This window comes from Thunnus albacares, chromosome 11 (assembly GCF_914725855.1).
Source record: "Thunnus albacares chromosome 11, fThuAlb1.1, whole genome shotgun sequence".
NCBI classification, from domain to species: Eukaryota; Metazoa; Chordata; class Actinopteri; order Scombriformes; family Scombridae; genus Thunnus; species Thunnus albacares.
Genome location: NC_058116.1, coordinates 19913838 through 19931517, shown reverse-complemented (window position 1 = coordinate 19931517; position 17680 = coordinate 19913838). Strand labels below are relative to the sequence as shown.

The 17680-nt window shown below is 39.4% G+C and overlaps 1 protein-coding gene across 1 annotated transcript in view; it reads right to left on the bottom strand.

Annotated features, from left to right (window-relative positions):
- edar (ectodysplasin A receptor) overlaps window positions 1–17680 on the bottom strand; it is a 40853-nt gene that overhangs the window by 980 nt on the left and 22193 nt on the right. The window contains exons 4-11 of the mRNA XM_044366835.1: window positions 16557–16738; window positions 13257–13342; window positions 7894–7971; window positions 7623–7748; window positions 7419–7493; window positions 4200–4272; window positions 625–940; window positions 443–506 (exon numbers count right to left, since the gene is read on the bottom strand). Coding sequence (XP_044222770.1) covers window positions 443–506; window positions 625–940; window positions 4200–4272; window positions 7419–7493; window positions 7623–7748; window positions 7894–7971; window positions 13257–13342; window positions 16557–16738 — 1000 coding nt within the window. The remainder of the gene's footprint in view (window positions 1–442; window positions 507–624; window positions 941–4199; window positions 4273–7418; window positions 7494–7622; window positions 7749–7893; window positions 7972–13256; window positions 13343–16556; window positions 16739–17680) is intronic.

Below are 17680 nucleotides of genomic sequence, written 5' to 3'. Positions count from 1 at the left end.
TGGATTTTATACCCATCCAGCTGCTGTATTCTTATTTATATTTTTGTCTTTGTTCTATCTTAATCTAATTTGCTGCTGCAATGACCCAGTTTCCCTTCAATCACGTTTGGTTGTATTTTTTTTTTCAAAAACAAAGATGCATCTGTGGGCATAGGAAGTAAGTTATTTATCAAACAAAACATACATGCATGCACACACCTTCACTTCCTAAGTCATTTAGTCATGGATTAAGTCTGAATCTTGTTTACTTGTGGAAAAACAAGACAGTGGAGTGAGGTACTGACTTCTTTTCAATGCTGTTTCACTTCCTCAAGCAATTTTATTCAACACAGTTCATGAATAGAGAAAGAAGTGAAATGCCCCCACAGCACTGGCATAAATCAATTCCTGATTAAAAACCTTTGGTAAATTGGATATTTTCTCCTGTTTGAGAGAGACTTACCCTCTGTCACATTGCACGCTCTGGCATACAGATCCAGGATCTTTTTCCTTCGACTTTGTAGCATCTGTGTGGGGAAAAAAAATACAGCACAGTTTGATTTCCAGATGATACTGAACTGAGTATCTGTTCATAATCATATTTTTTTACTGCAGTTAACATCTTTAAAGGTCCAATCTTCCTACCCCTGGGGTTTTATTGTTGTTGTTGATTGCGGTCACACTGCTGGCGATGTGGTTGACATTGCCGATGTGGTTGGGACTCTGGACGTTATTGGTTGGGTTGGCGGCAATGTTGGGGGTCCCGTTGCAGGCACGGTCGCGGTCCAAGAGGCCCAGAGAGAGCAGGCAGAGGTCAGGCTTGTTGCCCAGATTGAGGAGGCACAGGTTGGGGTTGGGGTTATTGGTCTCAGCTGATCCCTGCTTCTCCAACGCCGCCTCCTCGTCGCTGTCCATGCTCCGGCTCAGCAGCTGCTCGTTCTCTGATGAGGCGTCATTTTCACTGCGCACACACATATATTTTGATGATATTCACATGTGCGCATATTCACTGGCACCACATAAAGCACTTAAAATGCACATGGTCTCTCGCCAAAAAGAGCTGATGCTGAACAGTGGTTCATCAAACGTTTGGTCGAGCTATTAGACAGACCTGAGCTAGATCCTCCGGTGGGATTACTGGCTGGTTTTTATTGCATACTATTTTCCATCACAATGTGATTTACTCAACATTGCAGTGTCCAAATCCACATAAAAATCCATTTTTAAAGGGCTTCAAATACTGCACTCAAGAACATCAATGCTCTAAATACACTGCATACTCAGTTTGATTTTTTTGTTAAAGGAATAGTTTAAAATTTTGGGAAATACGCTTATTTGTTTTCTTGCCAAGTGTTAGACGAAAAGATTGATACCACTCTCACATAAATCTACAGCTAACAGCCTGTTAGCCTACCAGCACCTTTGAAGTGAACTTTTTAAGAGGTTATATCTCATATGTTCAATCTGTACAAAACCAGGAGTGTAAAAACAACTGTTTCAACACAGGGTTATGTGCACGACTCTTTATTAGCTGGGCGCGGTTCTGTGAGCTTTAGAGGTGCTTTTCCTTTTAAGTAGAGTTTATGTCACAAGAAAAGCTATATGCTTAGAAGAATGTTACAGGCAAGTTTAACATATTTGTGTTTCCTTTTTAAAGTAAAAAGTCTTCCACATGTCAGTAACAGCACAGATAAAAGCAAAGCAAACCAAAGAAACTACAAACTATGATGTAAATCTTATCTTACTGTTCTCACTGTATTCTGCTTTGCACACAAACATATACATGCATATGCTCTTACGCTGATCAGAATCCCACCACGGTGTATACTGCATACTGCATGCTGTTATACTACATAAAGGCGTGAATTACACACAGATGACTCGTGTCTGTCCAATCTTAACAGGACCTGTGACAAATGAAAATGAACTGGAAAAAGTATGCTGTTGTTGCTGTTGCCATAGCTGCTGATGTTTCTAAGCTGTTCCTGTGATTGACTGAAATAGCCCCGCATTTTACAACATGATACCATGTAATATCATTTTATTACTCGTCTTCTCCCTCTTCTGTGCCTGCGCTGGATTTTCTCGCAAAAGCACCTCATTGACAGAGATGCTCACAGAATGCCATTGTTTCACAGTCCCACGCTCTAATCCTGAACACACACACAAAATGGCATTGTTTCCCAGACATCTAACACCCACTCTGGCAGCTTAAGCAGTGAGTTAGCACATCTTTTGGCATGCTGCTATACCACACTGTTTACTGCTATTGATGCTGAGGAGTGTGTGCGCGCATGTTTATCTCATCTATTCTTTAATTTAAACCCCTTCCATATATTCAAACAGTGTATCAATCTAAGCATGTACGCTGCAGTCACTGAAACATCTGAGCACAATGGCTCTCTGTAGGGTTTGCACTGTACGCTCTCATGTATTTCCACACTTCTCCTGCGCATTAGTGTCTGTTAGATGTATGCAGATAGACGAAGGTGAGGAAACTATCGTCCTTTTGTTGTCTGCCAGGATGTGCTTTCACCTGGTGGTGGTTTAGGTGAAGCCTGGAATAAATACCCCTATCCACCCTGACAGCTACCCCCCTCTGTCCGTCTCTCAGTGTTTACAAGGCTTCAGGGCTCATCTGTGCTACCTCACCCCCCACCTAAAAAATCTCACCCCTCTGCCTCTTCCAAAGCCACATAATGGCTTTCTGCTTCATTAAAAAGAAATGAAAAGAAAACAAAAAAAAAATCTCAAGCAAGCTTTTTTTTTTTTTTTTTTTACATGCCTTACACACACACACACATGCACACACAGAGAAACAGCAAAAAAGAAGAAAAAAAAGGCCAGCAGCAATGATACTACTACTGCAGTGACTTGTCCTGTGGTGGCTTAATTACATGCAGATGCTGAAAAAAATTACAAAAGGCTCTTTTTGTTGTGTAGAGTCTCTGTGACGCCACATACAAATGCACACAGACACACACACACTAAAAGATAAAGACGATAAATATTCTACTCATCACTGTGAACAATAGTGTATATGAAAAAGTGAGCTCGTCCTCACTAACAACAATAACAATAATTCTATCATTTTTACTTATAAATGTTTCCTGCAAAAGCTGCCTCAGTATATCACTTCAATTGAAAACCACTGCTCACCAGACCAGATCTCAGGACTGAAATACTGAACTTGGGAAGGCCGCCATCCACCACATTTGCACCTTATAAATGGAGTGAATTACAGCCAATTTTAAACTTTTAACCTCAAATGTGTTTGTATGTATGTGCTTTTGTTTATCTGGCTATGTTTGTGTTCTTTCTCTCTGTTGTACTCAGGTCTGTCTTGACCTCAGTGAGATTACCTGATTATATAAAGATCAGGATACCAGTCGAAGGTTTGGACACACCTTCCCATTCACTTCAATGAGAGAGTGTGTCCAAACTTTTGACTGGTACTGTATACATTATATTACCTGTAGAGTCATTACATGCAGTTATTCAGCATAACACACACATACACTGAAAAATAAGCACAAAATTAAAAGTGTACAGTAATGTATACGGTAGTTGGTGTACGTGCACACACATAACCTGAAGTTCATATAGTTCACAGAAACATATTGAATATGATCATTTTTAAGGTGTTAAAATGATGGTGGATAAAGTCGATACTATGGTAAACATGTGGTGCAATCTGGAGAATTGTGAGGAAAACAAACTTTAGCAGCAGTGATATCAAAAGTTATTCTGCATTGATGTCAACAAAAAAAAGGGACATCAATTCCCACAAAAAGTCAAGGCACACTGCTTCGTCAAGTCACAAAAGTTTAAAAGCCTTTATTATAGTGGCTACATGATAAAAGCGAGACCAATGAGTATTCTGAATTTACCTTCTTGTGATCTCCACCATCTCAAGACTTAGTAACCTTTACCCTTCTAACCTCACCCATCACCTTTAACAACAAGCCCCCATAGTAATCATTAAAGGTTCATTTCCATGAATCATTTCAAATCTTGTTTTGAGCCCCTAAGATTTTGAGGCTATAGTGCTTGATGTAAATTGTTGCCCGATGATGCGTTTGATTCTCCTGCTGCAAAGAACACTAAGCTGTCTGGATGTAACCATAAACCACTGAGAATCTGTTACTCTGCTCTAATTTGTTCAGCTGAGGAGCAGCAGTGTGGTGCAGTTGCTTCAGTGAATCAGACATGTCTCTCACCTTTTCACTGTCTTCTGAGGAGGAGCTTTTAGTTTGTCAAACTCATCTTTCTCCGAGTAGATCACCACATTGTCTGAGGGAGAGAAAGAGAGGACATAGAGGTTTGTTTTATTTCTGTTTCTTCCTTTCTCTCACACATAAGAGAATACAGGAAACGCAGAGAGAAAAGTCAGTTGTCATGATTTAAAGTGAGACTGTGTCACTTTTGGCTGAACAGCGCCCACTGTGGTCATAAATGGCATTACATGATAATAAGACACTGAATTTCCCTTTTTCTCCTGACTCTTGAGGGTGATTTCTTCTTTCAAAAGTTGTATACTCTCATTTTAATTATCAGAAAATGTAGATGTCTTACAAAACTTTTCCACCAAATCACATTTTGTGCAGGGAAGCAGCATGCAAAAAGACACAATTCTAAATTGTATATGTTGAATGACGGGACACTCGTGGTGGGTTAAAGTACAGTGAAGCAAAATTAAAGATATGAATTCAGAAAAGATCTCAAGATCAATGTTGTGGGCTCTTGTGTGATCTTTTTTCACTAAGCAAGGCCGCATTAAATCTACATTATATCATAGATGTTGGTATTAGTTAGAGTACACAAAGGAGAACAGATTCCTGAGGCTAAAAGGATGCGTAACACAAATGTAGGAACGATGTATAAAATGCTTACAGTGACTATTATGTTAAATTACACTTACATCATGGACACTGATAGGGATAGACAGCGTAATGAGAGAATATCTAAGTGGAACAAATTCCAGTTGTGTGTGTGTGTGTGTGTGTGTTTGAGTTTAAGTGTCCGTATCTTTCATCTCACAGCCTTATTAAGTCAGTGTCTACATGAGTGACAGCTAGCTCCGGTAGAGCTCCAAGCAACGTGCTTCTCTCAAAATACCTTCTTACACACACACATACACACTCACAATAACCCAACATTAAGGAACAATGCAGAAATGTAGTTTCTCATCATACTCTAACTACTTAATCATGTTTTTTTAGTTATTATATTGTTAAGTTAGCAACCCAGTTGTACCACATAATGTGTCTGCCACCACAGATACAGTGGGTGTGGGTGTGTGGGTGTGTGTGTGGGTGTGTATGTGTGTTCTTGTCCACACCACATGTAAGTTGTTAGTCAGTCAGTCTGGAAGTGAAATTGAACAGAGCATCATTGTCAGGAGAAATGGCGCCTAAAGCAACGTATGGCTTTAGCTTTGGAAGCTTCACATTCCACCATGATGTACTCATCATACTGCAGGTCTGTCAGCCTACACACACACACACACACACACACACAACTTAAGTGCAAAAGCACACTCTTACATTTGCATACATCATGTCACAAAGCATAAAGATGCACATACATACTAGACCGAGCCAACGTTATACTAACATTTAGATGAGATTCGGTCACATTTAATGAGATATATTCAATATAGACTTTTACTCTGTACTGCTTTGGTTGTCATTTTGCAGATCTTAACGTAAACAGAGTCCAAGTGTCCTATAATTCCTACAAAGATGCTGTTCCTGAGAATCCTCCACTCTGACTCTCAAGGAAACACTTTTTTGGGGTATGACATATCAGCACAAAAAGATCTGTAATTTGCAGCTGTATCAAAAAAATCATTATCGACCGAGCACTGAGCACTATAGGAAAGTGTTAGATAATGCTTTTTTAGATGTAGGCTTGTCCACAGATGGCACACAAGGTTTGGGTTTACCAAATAAACCAATCATGCAGTTACCGGAACAAAGATTACAAAGGATTTTGCTGCAGGATTGTGTTACTCTAATAGCTGCTGGGTGGTATCTGTTCTACTACTGACTGTTGAGCATTGACACTGTGTCATTTGACAGTAGTTAAAGCTAAGGATAGTATAGCTAATTATAGTTTGAATTGTCACTATAATTACGCAGCTTTGTTTGTGTGTATTTCTAAGTTTGATTTGACTTCAGCTACAGTTTAAAGTGCATCTGTTGCATATTTTGGAGGCTATCCTTAAGAAACTGCAATGCGTGAGTGAAGTTTATGGAAACATGGTAATGATCAGTTAGCTGTTTATTTTTACAGATATGAAAACACTGAGAAGAGGAAGAAAAAACAGATGGACTGCACAGAAACAGATAATAATGTCGCTAAATTATTGTTTGTTCATGCTTTGTTTTGTTTCTGCATTTCATATTTTGTTCTAAATTGCGAGAAACTTTCGATATATTTAATTACACAATAAATGTCTTACAGTATGTACTCAGTATGATCTAAATAAAGTAACAATGTAATTACAGCTACTTTTGTTCTCATATACTGCTGACTTCTATTGTTCAAGCTTGATTTCAGGGTGAAAACATTTTTTATTTGTATCCAACAATTTCATGTGTGGTCTCCTTGAAGATGAAAGTCATAAAAAATGTTCTTTTCCTTTATTTAGTCTGGAGCTCAAACTCTGACTTTTGCAGAATCATATTCATGTGTTTATCAAATTTAAATATCACAACTAATCTATCATAAATATCATATCATAACCAGCCTGTTTTAAAAACCTGGATAATTTATCCCAGTTTTGAAAAACCAGAATATGCTAGAAGAAATGAAAACACTGTGGCATGTAAACACCTTCTCCAGGTTTCTAATCATTGTCTGTAATGTTCACAGGTGATTCTTTGAATCAAGTCATATATAATATAGTCAGAAAAACCGAAGACATTATGATAAATGATGAAAAGTCTGACAATGTTAAGAGAACAAATCAGATAAATTAATTTGTTGCACTTGTTCTCTGTTAATTGGACCACCCAGAAACAGACAAAAACTCAACTGTGTTCATCCTCAACTGCTGAAAAAGATGTAAATAGGATGGAGGCAGAGGCAGGATGTGGAGGAGTCAAAGACGTGCCCGTACACACGCATGTGATCAGAATCATGGATGAAATTAGCATCACGTATGCAAAGATATGACTAACAAATTACTTATGTTTCGTGTAAACAAATCACATCCAGAATATAATCAAAGCCAGGATACGAGTCTGCATGTCGACACACTCACACACTGTTTACTGCTAGAGATTCCTAATTATGAAGCAAGAATTTAAGGCAGTTTCTGTGAGACACAAAACAGGAAGCCTTTAACGAGTGTAAATGCTCTGTAGGCTCATTAATTATTCAGCGTGTATGTGTGTGTGCATGTGTGTGTGTGTTTGTGTGTCTGGTCTCACCAGGGACATCCTTCTTGTCTTCCTGTTTGTTGGATTGAGCTTCAACTGCCTTCGCCACTTGTCCAGAGCAACATGCTGCAGACAGACACACACACAAAATGTCATAAAACACAAATGACAACCTCTAAGATAAAAGTGTGTGTGTGTGTGTGTGTGTGTGTGTGTGTGTGTGTGTGTGTGTGTGTGTGTGTGTGTGTGTCTCACCCTGGCCACTTGGTTTGGCCTTCAGGATGTAAAACATAATGATGAGGACGATGGCAATGGCCATAATGAAGATGGTGGACATGGCGATAATGAGAGCCGTTGCTAGGTGACCCTGTCCTGTGGAATCTGGAACATGGAGGAGTTTGATCATGTAAAGTAGCATTAATGATGTATGTATGTGTGAACAAACACAAGAGATAAAAAACTGATGGGAATTAGGGCAGAGATGAAGCTCCTCTGTATATTTTTGCTTGTGCGTATGTGTGTGTACCTTTATGTGGATTAGGGAACACAGTTGTGCTGCCAGGATCAATCAGAGGTTTTTCTATTGGCCCGTTGGTTGGCATGCCTGTGAAAGACACACAAACATGTAGACATATACTTTCAGTCCTACAGTTGTTTTAGCAAAGATACATCTATTACAGGCAAATGGAGTACTAGTATTACAGTGATAACACACATTAGTACTTAGAGTTTCCAGTTCACTGCACCTGAATGTCAGCTAGTAGATTAAAGGATACAATTTTTCAAGTCTGTCTTAAAACAAGACTAGCTCACCATTGGTTGGCCGACCAATGATGTAACTTCATCACTCAGTCACTCAGTCAGTCAGGGACAGACATTTATAGGGCTGGCCCCCCCTGTTGCAGACCAGTCAACAACAGTCAAGTGCCCATATGAACATTAAACAAGGTTTTTGCATGCTGTAATCATTCCTCCTGTTCAAATCCCTTCCAAATGCGTTTACAATTTAAGTGATGGGGGACAAAATCCACAGAGCTCGTTTTATGCAAAAATGTATTTAAAAGTTTAGCTGAAGCTAAAACTTTAGGCGTTTGTATCTCCTGAAGTCAGTCTTTTTAGTATAAAATTCTCTCTTGGTGTCTTGCCAGGTTATTCAACAGTTTTCCTGTTCAGCTGCAGTGGAAGTCTAGTGACACAAAGAGGGAATTTGGCACTGAAAAGACTAACTTTGAAAAATATCCACTTGATTTGACTAATTTGAACAGCTGAAGCTTCATATTAGCTTTAGATAAACTTTTAAATAATGTTCAATTGAGCACCCGACTATTATTTTATGACAGACTTAAAAAATCGTGAACCTATCCTTTTAAAAACCCAGGATATTCTTGATATAAAATCAGTAAAAGTTTTTTGATTTGTTGTATGAATGAGCCATCACCACTTTCTGGTAAAGATTACAAAATTTTGCAGATTTGCACCAAAAAAAACTATCCAGTTTGAGTTATTTGTTACTGGCAGACTGCACGTCATGATTTTATGAGCAGTAACATTTCACAAACTCAATGAAGAACTCAAATGCAATAACAGCAGTTTGTTCTAAACTTTATCTCTCCCAGCTTCCTATTGCCCCCATCCCCCCCCCCCCTCTGTGTCTCTTTCTGGATTATTCACCAACTGTTTTTCCTCTTTCCTAATGGAGCTGTAAACTCCTGGCAGCTCATAAATCAGCCCTTTTAATCAGTCTTTTATTTCACCCAGTTGATATACTGTAAACTTCTTTGGCATGTGCCTTGCCGCTTCCCGTGGTCTATGAGCCTCATGTCACCACACACACACACACACTCACGCTCACACTCACACAAACACACGCACTCTCTCATACACACACATACACACACACACAACCGCCCTGTGGCTGCAGACATTAAGTCAGGGTATGTGTTTACACTCCCTGGATAAGGATATGAGCCTGAACTGGAATTCTGTTTAGCGTCTTGCGGTTTTGTCTCTTAATAATGTCTCGCAGGCTCAACACACACTGCAAAATGACAAATCTGCAGGGCATTCTGGGTACTTGGGTCCAAACAAACAGACAGAGAGGAGCAGAACTACAGAGCAGTGTTGTTTATAATTTTTTTTTTTTTTTTTTTAAATCAAAGCAGTTTTGTTTGAGGTGAGAATCGTGATACATCTGTGAGCAGAGATGAAGCGAAGGTTAACTGATAAATACCTCTGTGTGAAATTGTGATATCAAACCATATGTGTGATGTCTTCATGGGTACAGAAAGAAAAAAATGCGGTCTTACAGTCAGTATATGAAGTCTTTGTTGATAGTGAAATGGCAAATGCCGGCAAAAGTCAACAAAAATCAAAGTGAACGATGCCTACAGACTTATAACGTCTGTCGACCAAAGAGTAGCACCGGCACAAGCACTAACACGCTAATCATCTTTCTTTCTCATACCCACTGAAGTTTTAATTATCACACACACAGAGCTAGGCAGGAGCCAGGGTAATTTACAGATTACATGGCGAGTGTCAGCCTGTCTTCACCCTGAGTACGTAGAACTCCCTGCTTTCAGCTCCTTTTTTTTGTTTTTACTACTGTGGGTGCAGTAAGTTCTCATCTAGAGGGGGATTAATTAAAATCCGCCCGGCTTCACAGATAGGAAGAAATAGAGAATCATTGTTTTATATGTTATCTCTTATCAAATCTCATCAAACTTATTTCAGGAAATGATACTGCACTGGCTGTTTGCTTTGGCAAATCCTACATCACAAGTCATTGGCATTATCTGTGTTGTATCTCTGTTTCTGATTTATATAACACAGGAATGAGTCAACTAAATTACAATTGATTTAAGGAATAATTTGACATTTGGGTAAATATAGCCAACAGTTACTTGCTTGAAGACTTGTCGTCAGCTGGATTAAGCAAACCTGATACAACGTGTGAGCTTTAGAGGGGATTTTAATGATTTTGTTATGTTCGGCAGACAGAGCCAGGCTAGCTGTTTCCCCTGTTTCCAGTCTTTATGCTAAGCTAAGCTAACCGGCTGCTGGCTGTAGCTTCATATTTAGCATACACACAAGAGAGTGAGTGGTATCAATCCCCCTACATAAATTGCTGCAAGAAGCAAATAAGCATATTTCCCGAAATGTTGTGCTATTCCTTTAAAACAAGAAACTTGAATGTTGAAATCTGTCAGCGGACAACAAATGCCAAATCTCATACAAAATGACTTGCCACACTTGCCATTTTTTGTGGCATTACATCATTAGTGGCGTTACATCTGGTCCCCATCCGTCCTTTTCAGAACAACCCATAGCAGCGTCATATACCACTTTCCAAAATAGGAGCTTATTATGCTGCTTTCCAAAACAAATCACTGTTAAAAATAATTATATTTTATGGTGCGAAAAGGCTGTGGTTAATGTCTGGTTAGGTTTAGGCACAAAAACCACTTGGTTAGGATTAGAGAAAGATCATGGTTTGGGTTAAAATAACCACTTGAAAGGTGGTTTCAACGTCCTTAAAGTTACGCAACCTTCATCATCATGGCAATTATAAACACCACGACAATCGTTGTTACGGTTGTACCGACTCGCGGTTGGAAATGGAAAGTCAGCTTACTAACTACCTAGACATCACCCCAACCTGCCTCCTCATAAGGAAGTCACCCTATATTGACATCATCTGAACTGCATTACCTCGCCAGGTCATAATTACCACAACCGCTAGATGGCGTAACCGTAATTATAGCTCGTTTTTGCCAATATGAATTTTAGACCTCTACAGTCATTTTTCTTGTGAGGACGGACTGTAAATTCTCTTATTTGCACTTCTTTCCAGCACCATTCAATCACTCATTTCTATGCCTGGGAGAAACAATTAGGGTGCTGTTGAAAAGCAAGTGTTTATTCACACACGCACACATGCACACACACACACACACACACACACACACACACACACACATTTACTCGTGCTCCTACTTCACACCCTCTTCCCTGCAGGCCCGGGCTGCTTTGAGGGCTTTTCATCTTTTGAAACACGCTCATTAAATTTGACACAATAACAATAGCATTCATTTCCGGGCTCTTCAATTACACTCAAAGGGGGTTTTGAGCAATTATGGGCCCATAAATATCATTCCCAGATCAGTATGTATCTGTGTGGGTCAAAGACACTGTTCAGATTCTCATTTTTGGATCAATGTGATCTATTTGTCACATCTGGTCAAAGCCACAGAGGGCACAGAAGGACTGTGGAAATATTTTGCTCTAGCTCTGCAATAAATATTCATCTTGATGAGAAATGCCATTCCTTCAACTGTATTCCTTTCATTTTTTCCTTTCAAGATATAAAAAAGATGGGAAAGCTGCACTCTCATTACTCCAATGCATTTATTTCAACAAATGAAAATTTGTCAAACCTTCCTGTCAAGATACTGATGATGATGATTGATGATAGAAAATTGCTGGCATATGTAAAATTGCATTGGATTTCTATTTATCTCATTACAGCTGGCAGATTATTTTCGCATATGGAGAGGAAGGTCAAGTTTTGAGACTCATTCCCAAAATAAATTATTTGATTTTGGACCATGATTAGTTGTCTATCTAATCCACCAATCAAATTCTAATTAACCGAAGTCTAATTTTCTTCTCATTTCCATGTTTTGTTTTTTTTTAACTGACAGGAGGCTAACAGAGATAAATGTGACTTATTAGCTGTACACGGTGAACACATCGAGAACGAGGTTATCATTTTCATTTTAAAACGGATGAATGTGAATTAGACGTTACAAATGCCATTTACACAGAAAAAATGTGCAGGGACTACACAGGTTAAAATAAGCCCTGAAGGAACTTAATTAAAATACAAGCAGGAGGAAATAAATAAAAATGGTATTAAGTACAGTAAAATGCTGAAGCTTAATTTCAAGAAATGTATTCAGATTTAACACTCCTCACCAGAGGAGAAAATCATAAATTGTAACCCTTTTGCTATCTGCAGCTTTAAGTAAGTAATCGAACTTGCTAACATATCATATGGTAGCAATATTCCTGTGTGCATTAATGCAAATATAAAACCTGTGAAAATAGGGGAAATGTCTTTTTTTGCTTTACTGGCATCCACTGGGGTTTTGAAAAGCACCTACAAACCGAATAACAAACGTTTCAATTCACCGGGGATGTACGTGAGAAAATCATACCGGAAAAGAACAGGAGTCATCACCTGACAACATTTATGCTTCATGTTGCAAGTGCACATGAAGAATGAACTGCTGAGCCCATAGTGAATGGGAAAAGCGGAGACACCCTCTGGTAAATATTATCGTCCAGAGATGTGGTCGCAGCAACAGTTGGCGCCATGCATGCGCACACACACACACACACACACACAGATGCATGTACACACAGTGTCAGGTATGCAGAGTAATCAGTAAGGCAGTGAGGTTATGGATGAGCTGCCAAACACCCCTCAGGAGCCAGAAAAGTAGAGATCCAGAGAGGGGAGGGGGGTGTACGACTCCTTCGACGAGGCCCGCTGACAGGGGTGGACAGTGACTAGAGGGTCTGCCAGAACTCAGCACAACCTCTGACCTTTGATTGTTCCCTCAAACTAAGTCCAGGCTTTCTACATATGATACATCTGCTTCTGAGCAACCTGTCCCCTTTTATTTCCTTCCATTCGGACAGAAAGTTTTATCATGTTTGGTAGCTTTGAATCCAGTGGTTGGGTTAGGGTTTGGACAAAGAAAGCTGTGAAGGTACATGTTGGAAAAAGAAAAAGGGGGATTTTATAGTTGGAAAAATAAATAAATAAATAGAGGGTTTTGGAGGAAGTGAGCAGAAAATAAGCTGTGAAGAAGTTGTCCTTACATTCTTTGGTGTTGGGTGGTGCATTCTGACAGGAGTGGCAAACCATCCCATAGAGGTTCCTGGGTCTGTTCTCCAGCATGTAATACCTGTGAGACATAAAATACAAATCAGCAACTTGTTAGACGACATCATTACACTACGCTAGACAAGGCTATGCTTACTGGTAACCTAACAGATATACTGTAACTCCTCTATTCTCCAAAAAGCCTTTTTTTTCTCATGTAGCTGCTTTCACCATGTAAACCAGGGCCTCCATCAGGATCTTTTCCTGCACCAGCCAGAAACCCTAATGAACCCCATTCTGTTCCTTGCACTGCCTTAAGAAAGGTAAAAACAGAAGAGCTTAAAGGGAAAGAGATGATTTTCAAATAAAAACTGTTTTTAACATTTCAAATGAAGCATGGCAGGTGTGTATAGGTATGTGGCCTCCCTACCTTCTAGACATGCTGCACCTACGCCATGCATAAATATGGGGAAGCAGCTGAGGTGAAAAGTTTGACACAGTGAAGAAATGTACATAATTGATGCCCTGAAGGCACCAAACATGGCTTGGTACAGACATCGCCCTGAGTCATAAAGCACCTATGAGAGGAACAGGGAGAGCGGGAGGCAACAAGGTGTTTCTCTGAATGAGCGGTGGTGGTATTAAATCATTTAGGCTTGAGAGCGTGTGCAGAATTTATATGAATATATACACAAAATGTATGCAGCGTGCAGATAATTAACTGACGCTCCCACATATCTGGTTATAGCCAGAGCGACTGGTTCAGTCTTGTGCTCGGATGCTCTGCAGCATCACAAGACCACAAGAATTTATTGGTGGATTTCTGAGGATTTTGGTGAACAGATACATGAGTAGACATCTGATTTGATTTTTTGCTTTTGATGGATTTTGGATTTCTGCCATTAGACATCAGTCATTGTCTTTTAACTACAAATAACAATGCAACAGTACAAATGTTTAACAGATTGTAACTGTTCCTGATCAAGAGGAGCAAACATTATCTGATTATTTCATGATTTATTCAACACTTGATCCTTTGAGTAAAATTTACTCACATATCATTTATCATATGTCACATATTGTTATATGCTGAAGATTTGCAATTATCTTCATCTTAAACCTTACAATCTTAGAGAATCTGTTTGTAGATGCATACTCTAGTATAAAGTTGTAATAAACCCTTACAAAAAAATTAGCTAAATATTTGAAAATGAATAGACAAAATATGCACTTTCTGCACCAGCTGCAGGCAGTACTGGATTAATTAGAGCCAAATAGTATTGTAACAAAAAAAGCAAGTAAACGTTGAGTACAATTAGCTGTACATTCAGATAAAGAGCACACAAATGATTAAATAAATGATAAAAATGATGCTTGTTGAGTTGTACGTTATATGTGAAATAATGTAATATTACATCACTATTTAAACTATCTATTAAAAGATTTAACCAACTAATTATGTTTTTGTAAGACATAATTGATATCCATATGAACTCACTGCTTACTGATGACTTATAAACATTACGTATTTTAAAGTGCTACTGAAGTTGTTTTGGGAAACGGGAACATCTCTGTCGCAACAGAGTCATTCTCGTTCTCCTTCAGGTCTTTTCCTCTACTGAGACACAGACTTCAAGTGAACTTTATAGCAACTGTTCAGGCCTGTTCTGTTCTGCGTCAAACATGTATGGACTCTGCTAACTGCAGCAGCGTATGACACCCACACAAACAGTACAGCCTATACAGTACAGATACGGAAACAAACATGACCGAACTCAGTATTCGCACGCTCATTCCTGTAGCAATCACGCTAATCAAAAGCAAAAACATCCTCTAAAAGGAGACTGAAAGCCAAGAAATCTACAAAGCGGCCCGACAGCATCCAGATTGATAACAAGAGGCGGCTATTTCAACATTTAACTCCCTCTGTTTGAAGCGGAAGGATTGCCTAATACCTACAAATCATGAATCGCTCATATTTACGACGTTTCCTTTGAGATCTACTTACAAATACAGTACTGTATATTGCTTATATTTAACAAATATTATATGAGATTCATTTTCCTCATTTTCCACAATGTCAGTGTAAAACAATCATCTCACAGCGGGAGAGCCTAAACAACAATTCAACATGCTGTGAGAGAGAAACAGTTTGGTGTTGACACAGCCAGTCAGTTTCTACAGCAGGGGGGTTGATAGATGATGAGTGAAGAAGAAGAGAAGGAGAGGACGGTCTGGTAACATTTAAATGTCCTCTAACTCAGTGGTTCTCAAAGTGGGGTCCGGGGACCCCCAGGGGTCCTTGAGGGGGTTCCAGGGGCAAAAAAGGAGAATCATTTATTTTCACTATAATTTCATACTTAAGTAACACAATGAAAGAATGTATGACTACCGTGGTCATGGGTTTCATACACTTTCTGTAATAAAACATCTAAGAGCAAACATTTATTCAGATGGGGGTCCGTGGTCTCATTTGTGTCAGTTTAGGGAAAAGGCTTGAGAACCACTGCTCTAAGTGACAGCTGCCACGTGTAAATGGAGGACTGTAGGATACTGTGCATCGTTGTAAAATCCATCTTACAAACCCAAAAGCATCGTAACTAAAGACGCCCTTAGAAATGATCGTAGATTAACGAGTGACTCCTACCCACTCTGAGAGCATCTTAAGAAGCACTGCGACTCGCAGGAGGAACCAAAAACTACATGTTTTATTTGAGCGTTCATTGTTTTTGAACATTTTAAGTCTAAACTCATGTAGACATTTAAGAGCATTCATAAAAACTTCTAAGATTGATCATTATCAGGAAACAAGGCCCTGCTCCATTCAGAAAAAAATCAGCTTTTTTCTGCATGCTCAGCCACTTGCATTGAGTCAACACAATTTTGTCTTCAATTATCTGTCATTTACAAGTGTCCTCTACCACTTTGAACAGGTATTCCTGTGGGAAAAGTTTCCAGATTCTGGATCAAGTTGAGCTATTATACAGTATATGCTATAGTTTTTTGCTCAGAGTGTACACTGTTGTTAGTGTTCATGTCAGAATCTGTCAGATTACTTTCTATAAAGCGTGTAATCAGGACACCATATGTGGTCATCACATGTAATGCTCATATGGCTCCCTTTTATGTAACCACTGCTTCAGTGGCAGCTCTTGATGTGAGCACTTTCTAAGCTTAAAGTATTAATAATATCTAAGGATACAGTACAGTATTGTGTAGTAAATGTACGCTGCCTTTTTGTTCTTAAGCTGCGTTGAAGACAATGGTTTTGAGTCTTGTGTTTGTGTCTTGTTTACCCCGGTAAACAGGGTCCACACTCTGCATCGCTGTCTGGAGTTCCCGCTACGCGCACCGTAGCTTTGTAGAGGGCATCGCAGTCTTTATGCCGTCTGCAGATCTCATATTTGCCTTTGGAATACTTCCCCTGCGGGCACGGCACACAGGCAAAGTCCTCATCCTTCACACCGTAGCCACAGGTCTGCGAAACATACACAAACACACATAATGATGTATAGTTTTGTTAACATTTCTCCCCTTGTCATTTCATGTCAATAGCATACATTTTAATACAATGTCGTTTAAAGAACTCAGCGCAGCTCATGATTAATGACATGATTCAGAACTGTGGAGCGGACACACACGTTAAAAAAACGACTCGCAAACCCACATCTGTTTCTCTCCAGATCCTTAGCAAATCTGGCATTACATTTTTGAGATGACAAAAGAGAAATCTGATTGGTCACAGAGGTCCCTGTTTGTTTGTGTGTGTGTGTGTGTGTGTGTGTGTGTATGTGCAGATTCCCATGCCTGGTAGTGTTTAGGATGACCAACTCATCATTCTGTCATCTAGCATTGATCTCCTCCTCCCATCTCCGCATGTTAATTCCTCACAGTGAGGAGGTAGAACAACAGGCCACACGTGCACGCACGCACACACACACACACACAAACACACACACACACACACACTGTCTCTCTCTTTTGCTCCCTTTCTTTCATCTTTCATTTCCCTCTTACTTTCATCTGTCTTTTAAAACAAGCCTATGTCTCTTCGCTTTGGGCTACAGGAGACCAACTCTCTTGGAGAAAAACTCCTCTTATGTTTGACATCCTGAATTCTCGGTGTGATTGTTTGATATAAAATTGCACTGGGCTATCAGCAGGGTGTTGTCACTTTGGGTTAAAGCTCACTTTGTAGATAGGATCATGGATCGGGGCTTCTGTTCATTCATTCAAAGCTTTTCCAAAACAATTGAAACATGACAAAAACAGGGCAGATTATTTTTGGGGGGCATTTTTGCCTTCAGATTGACGATTGACAGTGAAGAGTGGAAAGAAACGTGGAGGAAGAGAGAAGGGATGAGAAAAGGACCCCAGCTAGAATCGAACTGGGAGGTCGTGGTTACGCATCTCAAGGTTG